The sequence below is a fragment of the Carassius carassius genome, chromosome 7 (genome assembly GCF_963082965.1).
Source record: "Carassius carassius chromosome 7, fCarCar2.1, whole genome shotgun sequence".
NCBI lineage: Eukaryota > Metazoa > Chordata > Actinopteri > Cypriniformes > Cyprinidae > Carassius > Carassius carassius.
In genome coordinates this window covers 40069112-40084310 of record NC_081761.1, presented here as the reverse complement: position 1 = coordinate 40084310, position 15199 = coordinate 40069112, and the positions used below count along the sequence as shown (strand labels likewise).

The following is a 15199-nucleotide window of genomic DNA, read 5'->3' as shown; positions in this document are numbered from 1 at the left end:
TGAGTGGGGGGAGTGCAGGGGGGTTTCTCCTGAAGTCCACGATCATCTCCACTGTTTTGAGCGTGTTCAGCTCCAGGTTGTTGAGAGTGCACCAGACAGCCAGCTCTTTAACCTCCTGTCTGTAAGCAGACTCGTCACCGTCCTGAATGAGGCCGATGAGTGTGGTGTCGTCTGCAAACTTCAGGAGCTTGACAGAGGGGTCCTTAGATGTGCAGTCATTAGTGTACAGGGAGAAGAGCAGTGGGGAGAGAACACAGCCCTGGGGAGCTCCGGTGCTGATTGTACGGGTGCTGGATGTGTATTTTCCTAGTCTCACTAGCTGCTGCCTGTCTGTCAGGAAGCTGTTGATCCACAGACAGACGGAGGTGGGCACGGAGAGCTGAGTTAGTTTGGGCAAGAGGAGGTTTGGGATGATCGTGTTGAAGGCAGAGCTGAAGTCCACAAACAGGATCCTCACATAGGTCCCCGGTCTGTCAATACAAGTTATAACTAATAATTATAACTAATAGTAGTATATTTTGTAGTATATTTAAAGATAGGTACTTTTACTCTTAAGTACATTTTTGAAAAGAATCTTTACTTTTACTTCGTTACTGTGGGCGATGCTCCTCTCGTTACTTTATCTTAATGTAATACAAGTTATAAATGCTTCAGTTCGATCCAAACGCGACGTCTACTTTTCTCTGGACAATGAGTGATGCCCATTCACGAATGATTCATTATTTTGAGTCAACTCTGTTGGCTAACCAGTTAATTGATTCGTGAATCAGTTTGAATGATTCGTTCAGTTCCCGCCGTGCGCGCGCAGCGTCTGAAGCGGTTCAGAATCAGAATCAGAATCAGAATCAGAATCAGAATGACAGGCTATGAAATGTTCTTTGTAAACCGGACTTTAAAGAAGGGAGGTGGAGTGGCCTTATATGTTAATACTGCCCTGCAATGTAAGCAGGTTGTCTCTATGTCGAAAGAATGTGCTGGGAATTTTGAAATAGTCACTGTAGAAATAGAGATGAAAACAAGTAGAAATCTAATAGTTAGTTGTGTGTATAGAGCGCCTGGAACATGTATTGACAAAACAAAGGATCAATTAGTTTGTATGTTTGAGAAGGTGGTAGGTAAAAAAAATGTTTTTGTTTGTGGAGATTTTAATGTTGATCTTTTCAATCCACAAGGCCACAAAGGTACCACAGACTTTATTTATACAATGGACAGCTTAGGTTTATTTCCAACAATCACAAAGCCGAGTAGAATTACAGGACAAAGTGCTACATTAATTGACAATATTTATTCAAATGTTGTTAGTAATGATATTGTAGGGGGACTGTTGGTGGAAGACATAAGTGACCATTTGCCAATTTTTGTTTATTATAATTGTAAATTAAATGAAGAAGCACCTGTAAGGAGGAAAAGAGAATGGAGGCTGAGGACTCCTGTAACCTTAAAAGCCTTTAAGGAAGATCTATTAAGATATAATTGGGAAAATATTTATGTTAATGATGCAAATGAAGCGTATAGCTCTTTTCTGAATAGTTATTCAAAGTTATATGAAATGAATTGTCCTTTAAAAATGTACATTGAGAAAAAGAGGGAACAAAAACCCTGGATGACAAAAGGGTTACTTAATGCTTGTAAAAAGAAAAACACACTATATAGGGTCTTCTTAAGACAAAGAACGGAAAAAGCTGAGATGAAATATAAAGCATATAAAAATAAACTAACGAAAATACTTAGGTTAAGGAAAGAGACATATTATAGCAGTTGTTTAGAGGAAAATATAGGAAATATGAAAGGAATGTGGAAAATCATAAATGGTCTAACAAGAAATAAATTGAAAGAAGCTGCATATCCTAAATTTATAATAAAAGTTAATATGTGCATAGACAAGAAACAATATGTGGCAGAAGAATTTAATGATTTTTTTGTTAATGTGGGACTGAATCTCGCAAGGGATATTGTTGAACCAAAAGAGAAAAATGGATTGGATGAATTAATTGAAAACAATTTGCAAAGTTTGTATCTAAGTGAGGTTAGTGAATCTGAAGTGAGGGGAACGGTTTTAAACCATAAAAGTAAGAGATCACAAGATTGCAATAACATAGATATGTCCTTAGTGAAAGAAACCATAGAAGAGATTATTAAACCATTGACACACATATGTAATGTTTCATTTAGGACGGGAATATTCCCTGACCAGATGAAGGTAGCAAAGGTCATACCTTTGTTTAAAGCAGGTAATAAAAATGATTTATCAAATTATAGACCTGTATCACTTCTTCCACAGTTTTCTAAAATATTGGAAAAACTTTTTGTTAAATGGCTGGATAGTTTTATTAATAAATATAATATTTTGTGTGAGCAGCAGTATGGATTTCAGGCCAAGCAGTCGACCGGACTTGCAATAATGAAATTAGTGGATGAGTTACCCAAGGCAATTGATGATAAGAGAGTGAGTCTGGGTGTCTTTATTGACCTGAAAAAGGCATTTGACACTATTAATCACGATATTCTTCTGAAGAAGCTGTTTAAGTATGGGGTCAGAGGGGTTGCATATTCTTGGATTTGTTCATATATAAATAACAGAACACAATTTGTTTCAGTTGATGGAATTATGTCAAGTCCCCTGAAAATTCTTTGTGGAGTTCCACAGGGCTCCGTCCTGGGACCAAAATTGTTTATTTTATATTTAAATGATCTCTGTAGGGTCTCAAGTGTTCTTAAGCCTATTCTTTTTGTGGATGATACCAATTTTTTTTATTCTGGGAAAGAGTTAAAAGACATTGTGAGAAATGTGGAAAGGGAGATGGAATGGGTTAAGAAATGGTTTGATATTAATAAGCTGTCACTGAATATGAGTAAAACAAAGTTTATGATCTGGGGTAAAAGTAGTGTGACAGAAGTGAAAGTAAGAATAGGGGTGGAGGAAATAGAAACAGTTAATGAAATAAAATTTTTGGGCGTTATATTAGACTGTAAATTTGGGTGGAAAAAGCATATTGATTATGTAAAATCTAAAATCTCAAAGACAGTTGCGATATTAAATAGGATTGGGAATTTGTTAAATAAGAAGGCATTATTTATGTTATATGCATCATTATTTGTTCCATATTTAACGTATTGTCTGGAGATTTGGGGTAATACGTATAAGACATACACCCAACCACTTTTTACTTTACAAAAGAGAGCTTTACGTATCATAACAAGATCACAATATAGGGATCATACAAATTATTTATTTTTTAAATTAAACATTCTAAAATTCTATGATTTAGTGGATTACAAGGTTACACTGATAATGTATAAAGTATACTATAAAATGCTGCCTGATAAAATTTTGAGTATGTTTGAGAAACGTTATTGTAAGTATGAGTTAAAAGGAACATGTTTGTTTAAAAAACTGAAGGTAAGAACAAATATTAGATGTAGAACTATCTCTGTAAGAGGAGTGAATTTATGGAATTGTTTGCATATAGATCTTAAATTGACACAAACAATAAGTGGATTTAAACGGCTCCTAAGAAACAAGATAATACTTTCATATAGATAGGTTTTTTGGGTAATTAATGTCTATGACTTTGTTGTTTCAAGTGTTTGCACGAAGAGAATTGAGTACTGCTTGACTGTTTGTAAAAATTGAGAGGGATAGGCGTCAATAAGCCTTGAGCTTCAGCCTATACCCTTTGGTTTAATCAAAAGTTATGTATATGATGAATTGCATATTTGTTATTGTATATTTGTTAGTGATAAACAGTGTTGGGGAGTAACTAGTTACATGTAACGGCGTTACGTAATTTAATTACAAAATTAATGTAACTGTAATTAGTTACAGTTACTAAAAAAAAACGAGTAATTAAATTACAGTTACTTATGAAATTTTTAACGATTACAAAGGGGATTACATTTGAATATTTACACACATACACATACAGATTTAACTGTTTTCTTTCCCACTGACTATTCTGAGACATACCGCCCTAATAATTTCCGGGATGCGGAAACACAGTCGTAGAATCCAGTCATAAAAACTAAATGCCTAACGCGGACGGAATATGCCTCATTTTGGATGACTAAATCAAAAGTAGGACAGTACACTTGAATCAAAACATGACATTGACTAGTGTCTGTGAATATTAAGCCACGAAAATGCAACATATGACTCCTGCACGTTCTGTGTGTCTGTGGAAATCAGGCGCGGACTGGACACCGGGAGAACCGGGACACTTCCCGGTGGCCTGGCAGCCGATTTGGCCCGCTATTTAATATCATTATTGTATAATTGCCTGCCGATTCTTGCCGAATGTAATAAATCGATCATTTGCGAATCCGCCATTTGATAATTAAATCTCGTGACTAGCGCGCTCTCCGCGCCTCCGCCAAACGGTTTGGATCAGACTCGGAGTAATCAATGCGAGAGAGAGAGAGAGAGAGAGAGAGAGAGAGAGAGAGAGAGAGAGAGAGAGAGAGAGAGAGTGGACTGTGGAAGCGCACAGCGGAGCCGAAAAGCTGAACTACTGTTCAGGGTTTCAGGTCAGTTTCATCTTTAAAGATGCTTTTTTTGTCTTTGTATTTTTATTTATTTATTTAATCAAGCAGCAGCACGTTGCTCATCAGTCATCACTCAAAATACGATATAAAGGACATCATTATTATCTGTTGTAATGTTACAGTAGTAATTTAGCTGAAAAATAATCAGATTTTTTGTGGAAGCTACGACAGACAACAACACAACCCTTACGAAAATTAAAGTTTTGTTATTTTACTAATAATCCAGAGAAAATGGTTACTATTGTTTAACTGTGGTAACCAAAAATTATTTTACAAATTTATTTATTTAAAAATAAATAAAAATCCATTTGCAAAACAAAAAACAAAACAAGGTTATTTTACTTTTATATAGGCTAATAAAAGCATGGTCAATTTTGTAAGGGAAAAACATGACTCATGTACAGTATTAGGATTTTTCTATAAAGATATTGTAGTATTGTAGAGTATTGTATTGTAAAGTATAGTTTTGTTCAATCTTGAGTATTAAAGTCATGAGAGAGATGGATAACAGGGCAAAATAAAGAGAAGTGAAGGTGCAGTTCAGGAGAGAACTTTTAATTATTTTGCATGTCCCCAAATTAAAGATTTAAACCTTTTTTATGTCAGGTCCATACCAAAAATAGTTTTGTCCATGATTTTGTTTGTTTGAGTTTGAATTTTCCAGTCTGAATTTTTTTCCCAGTCCGCCCCTCCTGTAAATTAATGGCAAAGACATGGTTTCATTTACTACACATAGGCCTACTGAAGCTCGCAGTGTTTTCAACCTCTGCTGCCTCAATATAGGAGTACACGAGCACATAAACATCATTTCTAGAACTGCTCTGTGTCACTTGCATTTTACTTATTTTGAGAAAACTATCATCATATACAAAGACACAGCAGTTAAAAAAAAAATGTTTCAGGAGTTTATTACACAGAATACGTCACACTCTTATTAGATAACTGTATTTAAGTTGATGTATATGCTTTTATTTATTATTCTTTAATTTTCACAAATTTAGAAAAGTAATCAAAAAGTACTCAAAAGTAATTAGTTACATTACTTTAATAAAGTAATTGAAAAAGTTACACTACTATTACATTTTAAACAGGGTAACTTGTAATCTGTAACCTATTACATTTCCAAAGTAACCTTCCCAACACTGGTGATAAACCAAATAAACGAAATGAAATGGAAAAAAAAAAGAATGTTCTCTATTAAGACCCACCTGTTAGAAGTGGATGTCGCGGCAAGCTCGTGGTCTGCGCTATGCAGGTGCGCGTGCAGGTCGCGGTCTCTGTTTGCGTCATAACAACTTTTCAGCCGTATTGTTTCGGTGATAAAAGATTTTCGGCAGTAAATTTTCAGGTGGCTGAATATTCGGTACATCCGTAGCATTCACACTTACTCCAATGAACCACACTAACAGAGCAATCACATCAGAGTGTGTTTTATCACACCAAACATGACAAGTGTCAGCACACCCTTATTCTGAATCAAAGAAATAATCCGCAGATTAATCAGTAAAGTAAAGGTTAGTTGCAGGTCTAATTGTAAGTCAGTGTGTGGAGTCACTAAACACCAACAACAGACTCTTGGCCTGGTTTGTGGGATCTCACCTGGGGTCAGAGGTCACTGGTTTATTACTGAGGTCAGGAGGAGGACCCTTGGATCTGTCACTCTTCAGAGACACACAGCTGTGATCCGGAGATGAAGATCTCTTCCTGAAGATCCTGATAAACACACAGAAATCATTCCTCCTTTAGTTCTGTCTGCTGTTCATTTATTATAACTCAGTCTGTTGTGTCTAACGCTGGATTATATCTCACCTGGGGTCAGAGGTCATTGGTTCATCACTGAGGTTAAGAGGAAGATCAGGAGATGAAGATCTCTCTGTTCTGCTCTCTCTGTTCTCCATAATGACAAACTGACTTCACACCTGCATTTGGAAACATAAGAGAACACAGCACACATAATATTGAGATTATTATTCCAGTGATCTCTTAACTCTACACACACAATGAGACTGAAGAGAATGTGGAGCTGCAGCAGTTTGATAAAGAAAATACATTTGTGACCCGTGCTGGCAGAATGAGTCACAATCAGTAAATTTGCCTAAAAAGAAAATGTTAGTTATTTTCACACAGCTAACAGTTATTACTAGCTCCATACCTAACTACTACACTATACAGATAAAGACAATCGTTTCAGAAGCACAGACGTCTGTGACTGAGCCTGGTTTAACAGTGTTGTGTGAATCTATATGCTTTAATAATAAATATTTGTAACACTTTACAATAAGCTTCCATTAGTTAAAGTTAGTTCATGTATTAAAATGTTAATTATTATAAAGTGTTAAAGAGTCCTGGTGCCGGGCCTGTGTTAGATTAACATTAAGATAGACGGTCTATATATATTAAGACCTGCTGTACTGCACTATTCTAATATAATCTAATATCTGTTACACATCTGATTATTTTCACCAACAGTTTCCCAAACATTCACTAAAGGCATAACAGATAATGTTTGCATTAAGTCAGATATTCTCAAATGATGTGAATGTGTGTATCTGTCTGAAAGATGTGTGTGTGTGTGTGTGTGTGTGTGTGTGTGTGTGTGTGTGTGTGTGTGTGTGTGTGTGTGTGTGCTTCAGATGTGTCAGTCAGCACCAGGAAGATCCTTTTCATCAGTTATCACTCTTAATCTTCTGGTAGATCTATGGTTTATTTGGTCACATTATTATATTTATTTTTAGTCACAGTTGTGTTGTTCACGGTTAATACTGACCAAAGGCCATGATCGTGTAATAATTTTTTTGTAACATTAATAGGTCTACTTAATTTCAAAAAGGTTTTTACTTCAATATTTTACATTTCATGTTATGGATCAATATTAATTTCATGTTATTAATTAATATTGTTATCTAAATTATGGACTACTATTTTTTAACATATATATATATATCCACCTTGTGGACAAAAAAAAAGAAAGAAAGAAAGAAAGAAAGAAAGAAAGAAGGGTCATCTGTAATCCCACGGTGTAAGTCACACAGTCACAGAGTTTTATATCAGCACCATGTGATGCAGTAGCATTTTTTAAATTTCCAGACATTTTTTTCCAGTCTAAAATGACTGAACAACACCAGAGGGTTAATAACTCTTTTAACATCAATCCAGTCTCGTACTTTCTCACACATGTGTGTTGTTTTTAATGTTATAGTCATGTGAATAAAGGGCTTTTCCACAGTATTTTCGAGTGCCGTGGATTGATGAGTTTTTATCATCACATAAAAGAATCCCTGCATCCACAGAGTTCAGATGCAGCACTGTTTATATATTTCTGGATGGAAGTCCGCACTTTATTTTCTCATTCCTGCATGTTCATTTCAAAACATCAGACAAAAGGGCTTTTCTTCTCATGAACAAACACAAAACCTCTCAGAAACTGTCCAAATAAAGACAGGTTTAGATCTTTAATTACTATTTGGAGCATGGGATCACTAGACTAGAGCTTGACAAACTCATTTCTGTGACAATCTGTAATTCAACCAAATTTGACCTGTTTGACTGGTTTTCTCTGGTTTTGTCTGTAATGTAGCCCGGGCACATTCAGACTCATTTCTCCAGCACGGGTCACTTGTAGTCATGTCAGAATCAAACTATCACTAAACATGAACATCTGTGAATCCTACACAAGAGATCTATTTCATATTTAAAGGTTTACATCTCTGTGAAGGCCTTTGTTCTGTAGATGTGAGCGATTAAATACATTCATCTCTAGATGCTTTCCTTCTGTAAACCAGAGTTATTATCATTAGCTGAAATAAATTAAACTTCATTATTTGAAATACATTTTAATGTAAATTAAAACAGAAAAATAAAACTTATTTCGTTTTAGCCAGTTTCTCGTGATGTTTCACATTTTCATTTAAGTACTAAAATAACTCAAACTGACCAAATGACCAAAACAACTACAACTGTAAATAAATGTATTGTAACAACTAGCAGTTGTTTTATTAACGTGAGCTGACTAGAGCTAAGCTAGACTGTTTTTATTTAATCAACGTCGAACACACTTCGGCCTCTCTGACGTTATACCCCCAGCGCCAGGCTCAACCCTGAGTCCGTTATTGTCCATTACAGCGCTGGGAGTGGATGGTGGGGAGCCTCCCTGGCCTCCACCATTTTTTTTTTCTGGAGCCAGTGGGTGGTACAGTGCCAACCGATCCTTGTGAAGCACCACCCGCCTACCCCGTCCAGGCATTCAGACCCAGAAGACCACCTCCGAAATTTGATTTAGAATCTCTCCGGGTCCCTGCCAATGATGAGTCAGTTTGGGTGGCAACCCGCGCTTTCTCTAGGGGCAGAACACCCACACTCTGTCCCCTGGCTTAAGGGTAGGCCCGTGGGCCCGGGTATCGTACGCCCGCTTTTGGTGAGTTCCAGTGTCCTCTAGAACCTCCCTGGCCAGTTGATGGACTGTGCCCAGACACTCCTTCAATCGCCTGAAGTAGTCCAGTTCTGGTCCACCAGCAATCTCTGGCTCGGGGGGCGACCCGGACACAAAGTCCACCGGCATGCGGAGCTCCCTCCCAAACATCAGCGCTGCCGGTGTGCACTGACTTGACTCCTGCACTGCTGTCCTATATGCCCACAGGACCAGGGGCAGATGCTGGTCCCAGTCTCTCTGGTGCTGACTAGTCAAGATGGCAAGTTGGGTGGCCAGGGTGCGGTTGAACCGCTCAACCAGTCCATCGCTTTGAGGTTGGAGGAGAGTGGTTCTTGTTTTCTTTACCCCCAGCTGCTGGCACACCTCACTGAACAACCAACTTTCAAAGTTCCGCCCATGGTCACTGTGAAGTTCATCGGGCACCCCGAAACGGGCAAACATCTCATCCACTAGTCGCTGTGCCAACGTGGAAGCACTCTGATCCGGCACCGCATATGCTTCATGCCACTTCGTTAAATAGTCCATAGCTACCAGGACAAAGCGGTTGCCGGCCTCTGTGATGGGAAATGGTCCCAAGATATAAACTCCGATCCTCTCCATGGGTGCCCCTACTAGGTACTGCTGCAATGGCGCGTGACAGAGCATTGGCTGGGTCCCTTCTGTGCCGTGCAGACATCGCAGCAGTGAACGTGTAGCTCTGCATCCTGCCGACACCCCGTCCAGTAGAACCGCTGCCACAGCCGCCACACTGTTTTGGAGTTCCCGAAAAATGGCCAGCTCCAGCTGCCCCATGAACCCAATAGAGGAATTCTGGCCGCAGAGCGTGGGGAACCAGGAGTTGCAGACGGTCAACTCCCCCCCTGGGTGCCTGCCACCGCCTGTAGATCACGTCATCGTGGAACTCCAGGCTGCCCCACTGAGAATGAAGTGACTTGACCTCTGCCGCCAGCTTCACTTGCCAATACCCACTGTGCAAGTCCAAAGAGCTGAACCAACAGGATCCAGCAACATAATCCAATGCCTCATCAATGCGTGGAAGTGGGTATGAGTCCTTGCGGGTGACCGAATTTAGCTGCCGAAAGTCCACGCAAGGGCGCCACCCCCCGTTTTCTTCCGCACCATGACCATAGGTGCCGCCCAGGGACTGTCTGAGGGCTCTATAATGCCGTTAGCTGCCATATCTCGGATCATTTCTTCAGCAGCCTGGCGCTTGGCGAGAGGCAGTCTGTGGGGCCGCAAGCGAATGGGAGCAGCGGGGCCAGTGTCAATGTGATGCTGCACCAAAGCTGTCCTAGTACAGTCCTCCTCTCGGGCGGCAAAAATGTCCACAAAGTCTTTCAATAGGCATTGCTGCTGCTCCTGCTGCAGCACGCTCAGATGCTCACTGCTTCACCGACCCAACTCCTCAACAGCAGCAACAGTCTCAGGTGATGGATGGGTGAAAGGAGCGTGCGGTGATAATGACTGGGATGCACTGGTCTGAGCTGCAATACTCCCCTGGAGCACCCCTTGAGTCTCTGCAGATCTTGTATGGCGGCTGGGGGCCGGAGTCACTGAACACTGGTGCCTAAGCGGTGGCTGCGGGGCGGTAGCCTCTCCATGTTGGCTCTGACCCGTCCGGAGTGGCACACTCTCGTTACCTAAGCAGAGTGCGGGCCCCGGCATGTCGACACATGCTCCCCAGTGGGCCAACAAGTCCAAACCAACAATGCACTCATCTCTGATGTCGGCGAGCCAGAACTCATGGCTTGTCTGCCTCACCCCCACCACCACAGACAACAACTTCTTCCCAGGCATTACTGTCTTTTCACCCGTGACGGTGAGGAGTTCGGTATTGGTGGGGGTCCAGTCCCCTGGAAGAGGACCGGCCGTCCCTGGCAACAATCCTTTTCGTAGCAAACAAATGGTGTTTTTGTTATCCACCCCCTATCCACCAGGGCGCTGCAGGGCTGTCCGTCAATAACACAGTCAAGATACAATCCTCTGGTAAGCCCACAGCGCCCCACAGTAGGGCAGTCATTGTGGAGGGGTGCCAAAGAACGGGGTGAGGGTCCCCTCACTGCCTCACTCCAAGGTCATTTCCCGGGGGTGATGTTGCCCTGGGCCGGGCAGTCCCTGGCAAGTGCCCCGGTTCTCCACAGCGGAAGCAGCGGTCTAGTCTCGAGGGGGCCCGGGTTGAGCCCGGCTGACCTCCTCCTCCTGAGGCTGGACCGCGTTTAGCTCTCGTTCTGCTGCTCTCGTCAGCTGGCGCTGGAGCGGAGATCGACCTGTTGTCGGCCCAGCCTGCAGCACCTCCTCAGCTCGCTCAGCCTCCCTCAGTGCCTCATTCAGATCTTGGGGTGATGACAGGCGGACATGCTGGCGTAGCCGCTCAGGTGTAAGGCCCCACAGGAAAGCGTGGAGGCTCAGCTCTTCCCTCGCTGTGGCTGGGAAGGGAGGGTAGCCTTTCCTAGCATGGACACGTATGTCCGCGGCGAATGCACCCACACTCTCTCCTTCACGTCGACGTCGGTTAGTAAGCTCCTCCCTGCTCTGCTCTGCAGAGGTTCTCTGCCCGAAGCAGCTGTTAAGGGCAGCAGTGAGGGCCTGGAGATCACGCCGCTCTTCAGGGGACAGATCGATGAGAACCTGAAGTGCAGGACCCTCCAAGGCGAGGGCCAAGTGAGTCGTGGTCTCCTCGCGGGTCCATCCGTCATGGAGAGCAGCCAGACCGACCTGGGCCAGGTAGGGCTCCAGGGGCGTCAACCCGCTGTATCGTGGCAGCTTGGCGGGTGATCGTGAGAAGAGGCCGGACTGGACACTGATTTGGTGTGTTGGTGTGATAGTCGGAGATTCATTCTGCCCATGCCTAGGAGAGCGTTACACAGTCCGGGGAACGCTGGTGCCATCAGGCCAGTGCGGAGCCCTGTTTCTCCGCGTCGCCTCATCTGTCAGGCGCTCTAGCATGATGTGGTTCTCTCTGAGGGCACGCTCTATTTCGCCTATACTTTGTTACATAATGGCGTCTTCTGAACGACCTACATCCCACTTCTGACACCAATGTAACAGCTAGCAGTTGTTCTATTAACTTGGGCTGACTAGAGCTAAGCTAGACTTTTTTTTTAATTTAACAGCTAACAGGGTGCTAGCATCTATATGTCGCGACTTATTTTCGCTATATACATATATACAACCCGAATTCTGGAAAAGTTGGGACGTTTTTTAAATTTTAATAAAATGAAAACTAAAGGAATTTCAAATCACATGAGCCAATATTTTATTCACAATAGAACATAGATAACGTAGCAAATGTTTAAACTGAGAAATGTTACACTTTTATCCACTTAATTAGCTCATTTAAAATTTAATGCCTGCTACAGGTCTCAAAAAAGTTGGCACGGGGGCAACAAATGGCTAAAATAGCAAGCAGTTTTGAAAAGATTCAGCTGGGAGAACATCTAGTGATTAATTAAGTTAATTGATATCAGGTCTGTAACATGATTAGCTATAAAAGCTTTGTCTTAGAGAAGCAGAGTCTCTCAGAAGTAAAGATGGGCAGAGGCTCTCCAATCTGCGAAAGACTGCGTAAAAAAATTGTGGAAAACATTAAAAACAATGTTCCTCAACGTCAAATTGCAAAGGCTTTGCAAATCTCATCATCTACAGTGCATAACATCATCAAAAGATTCAGAGAAACTGGAGAAATCTCTGTGCGTAAGGGACAAGGCCGGAGACCTTTATTGGATGCCCGTGGTCTTCGGGCTCTCAGACGACACTGCATCACTCATCGGCATGATTGTGTCAATGACATTACTAAATGGGCCCAGGAATACTTTCAGAAACCACTGTCGGTAAACACAATCCGCTGTGCCATCAGCAGATGCCAACTAAAGCTCTATCATGCAAAAAGGAAGCCATATGTGAACATGGTCCAGAAGCGCCGTCGTGTCCTGTGGGCCAAGGCTCATTTAAAATGGACTATTTCAAAGTGGAATAGTGTTTTATGGTCAGACGAGTCCAAATTTGACATTCTTGTTGGAAATCACGGACGCCGTGTCCTCCGGGCTAAAGAGGAGGGAGACCTTCCAGCATGTTATCAGCGTTCAGTTCAAAAGCCAGCATCTCTGATGGTATGGGGGTGCATAAGTGCATACGGTATGGGCAGCTTGCATGTTTTGGAAGGCTCTGTGAATGCTGAAAGGTATATAAAGGTTTTAGAGCAACATATGCTTCCCTCCAAACAACGTCTATTTCAGGGAAGGCCTTGTTTATTTCAGCAGGACAATGCAAAACCACATACTGCAGCTATAATAACAGCATGGCTTCGTCGTAGAAGAGTCCGGGTGCTAACCTGGCCTGCCTGCAGTCCAGATCTTTCACCTATAGAGAACATTTGGCGCATCATTAAACGAAAAATACGTCAAAGACGACCATGAACTTTTCAGCAGCTGGAAATCTATATAAGGCAAGAATGGGACCAAATTCCAACAGCAAAACTCCAGCAACTCATAGCCTCAATGCCCAGACGTCTTCAAACTGTTTTGAAAAGAAAAGGAGATGCTACACCATGGTAAACATGCCCCGTCCCAACTATTTTGAGATCTGTAGCAGAAATCAAAATTGAAATGAGCTCATTTTGTGCATAAAATTGTAAACTTATTCCGTTTAAACATTTGCTATGTTATCTATGTTCTATTGTGAATAAAATATTGGCTCCTGTGATTTGAAAGTCTTTTAGTTTTCATTTTATTAAAATTTAAAAAACGTCCCAACTTTTCCGGAATTCGGGTTGTATATATATATACAGAATCTGAATTAAAATGTGTTTGATTTAAGCCTATTTCAAAATTTGAAAAAGTGTGTCTAATGTTATTGGATTAACTGATTTGATTTCGGGTCGGGTGTCGGTTCTATTTTAAGCGGGTTGGGTCAGGTGCAGATCTTAATCAGTGCTGCTGTCGGAAAATAGGTCGGATTGCGATTTTAAGCACTGCGGGTACGGATTTATTAACAAACAAGCCAACAGGAGGCAGTATTTTCTATTACTCTTTAATTCAGAACTCAATATTTACACTTACACAGGTAAGGCCATATCACACGTCACTCCTCTACACATCTCTATCCATGACGGTGACAGTCACCCTTTTATTTAACATGGCAGTAAATGAACCCAAATCAACTCAAATTAACTTGGACATGAACACACATAACATTACTAACACAAGAACTCAACCATCTTGCTTAAATAGCCCATAATTGAACGCTAAACAAATACCCATAATGCACCTGACTGCCAGTGCTGACTTCCGGGTCATTACAGTATACTGAATTAACAAAACTCAATATAAATGAACATAATAAACACTTATTTAGACCGCAGAATGGCACAAACTGCAGCTAAACTTCGTGCCCGAGTGAATCTCACTGAAAACTGAAGATTTGTCTTCAAATACAGTATTTAAACTGTTCCCATGAGACTCAAGCACCAGAGAATATCTGACTGTCACTGAACCTGAACATCTGCGAATCTACATTTCTACATCCGTCACAACTCTTTAAAATGCTGGTTGATGCTTAAAGATCGAGTTTAACGGCGAAAACAACTCAAACAATAATATAACATAACAATAGCAATAATACAACATAATATCAGATGAAGGTAAATTAACTTACTATAATTTGATGTTTATGACCGTTATTATAGCTTCACAAGTCGTCCCATTATTTTGTATTTAACGGCTATATTCAAAACGCGCATCTCTCCGAGTTTACTTTCGGTTTTAACTCAAAGGACGGAAGTAGCCCTAGAATGAAAGTGCGCATGCGCAGGAGAGTGACTGAATCACTGAAGCTTCGAATCTTTTGTGTTTCGAAACACTGGTTGGGAGCGCGAATCAAACTGCCAAAGTCACGTGATTTCAGTAAATGAAGGGCTTCGTTACGTCATTTGAAATGTTTCGATATTTCCAAATGTATTATATTCTAATGTTTTCAACATGAATTTGTGTTCCACTGAATCCAACTCTTTATTAAAATCAATAAATAGCATTAGTTTGTCATCATTGAGAAGGTGCCTATAATCAATCGATCAAGAATAAGACGAATATTATTACATCTCTCTCTTTCATGACTCCAGACTGAGACTGATCAATTAGAGAATCCAGCCCTCATTACAGCCTGCTGGAAACAATAAGAGAAAACAGTGCATCAGTTATACAGTTAGAGATCAAGTTTCCTCATTTAGCTTCA

The 15199-nt window shown here is 41.0% G+C and overlaps 1 protein-coding gene across 1 annotated transcript in view; it reads right to left on the bottom strand.

Moving 5' to 3' along the window:
• The window catches only part of LOC132144225 (NACHT, LRR and PYD domains-containing protein 12-like), a 56011-nt gene extending 41262 nt beyond the window's left edge, over window positions 1–14749 (bottom strand). The window contains exons 1-3 of the mRNA XM_059555015.1: window positions 14624–14749; window positions 6352–6461; window positions 6142–6255 (exon numbers count right to left, since the gene is read on the bottom strand). Of these exons, the coding sequence (XP_059410998.1) occupies window positions 6142–6255; window positions 6352–6440 (203 nt within the window). The 5' untranslated portion in view covers window positions 6441–6461; window positions 14624–14749. The remainder of the gene's footprint in view (window positions 1–6141; window positions 6256–6351; window positions 6462–14623) is intronic.
• Between the last annotated feature and the right edge of the window lie 450 nt (window positions 14750–15199).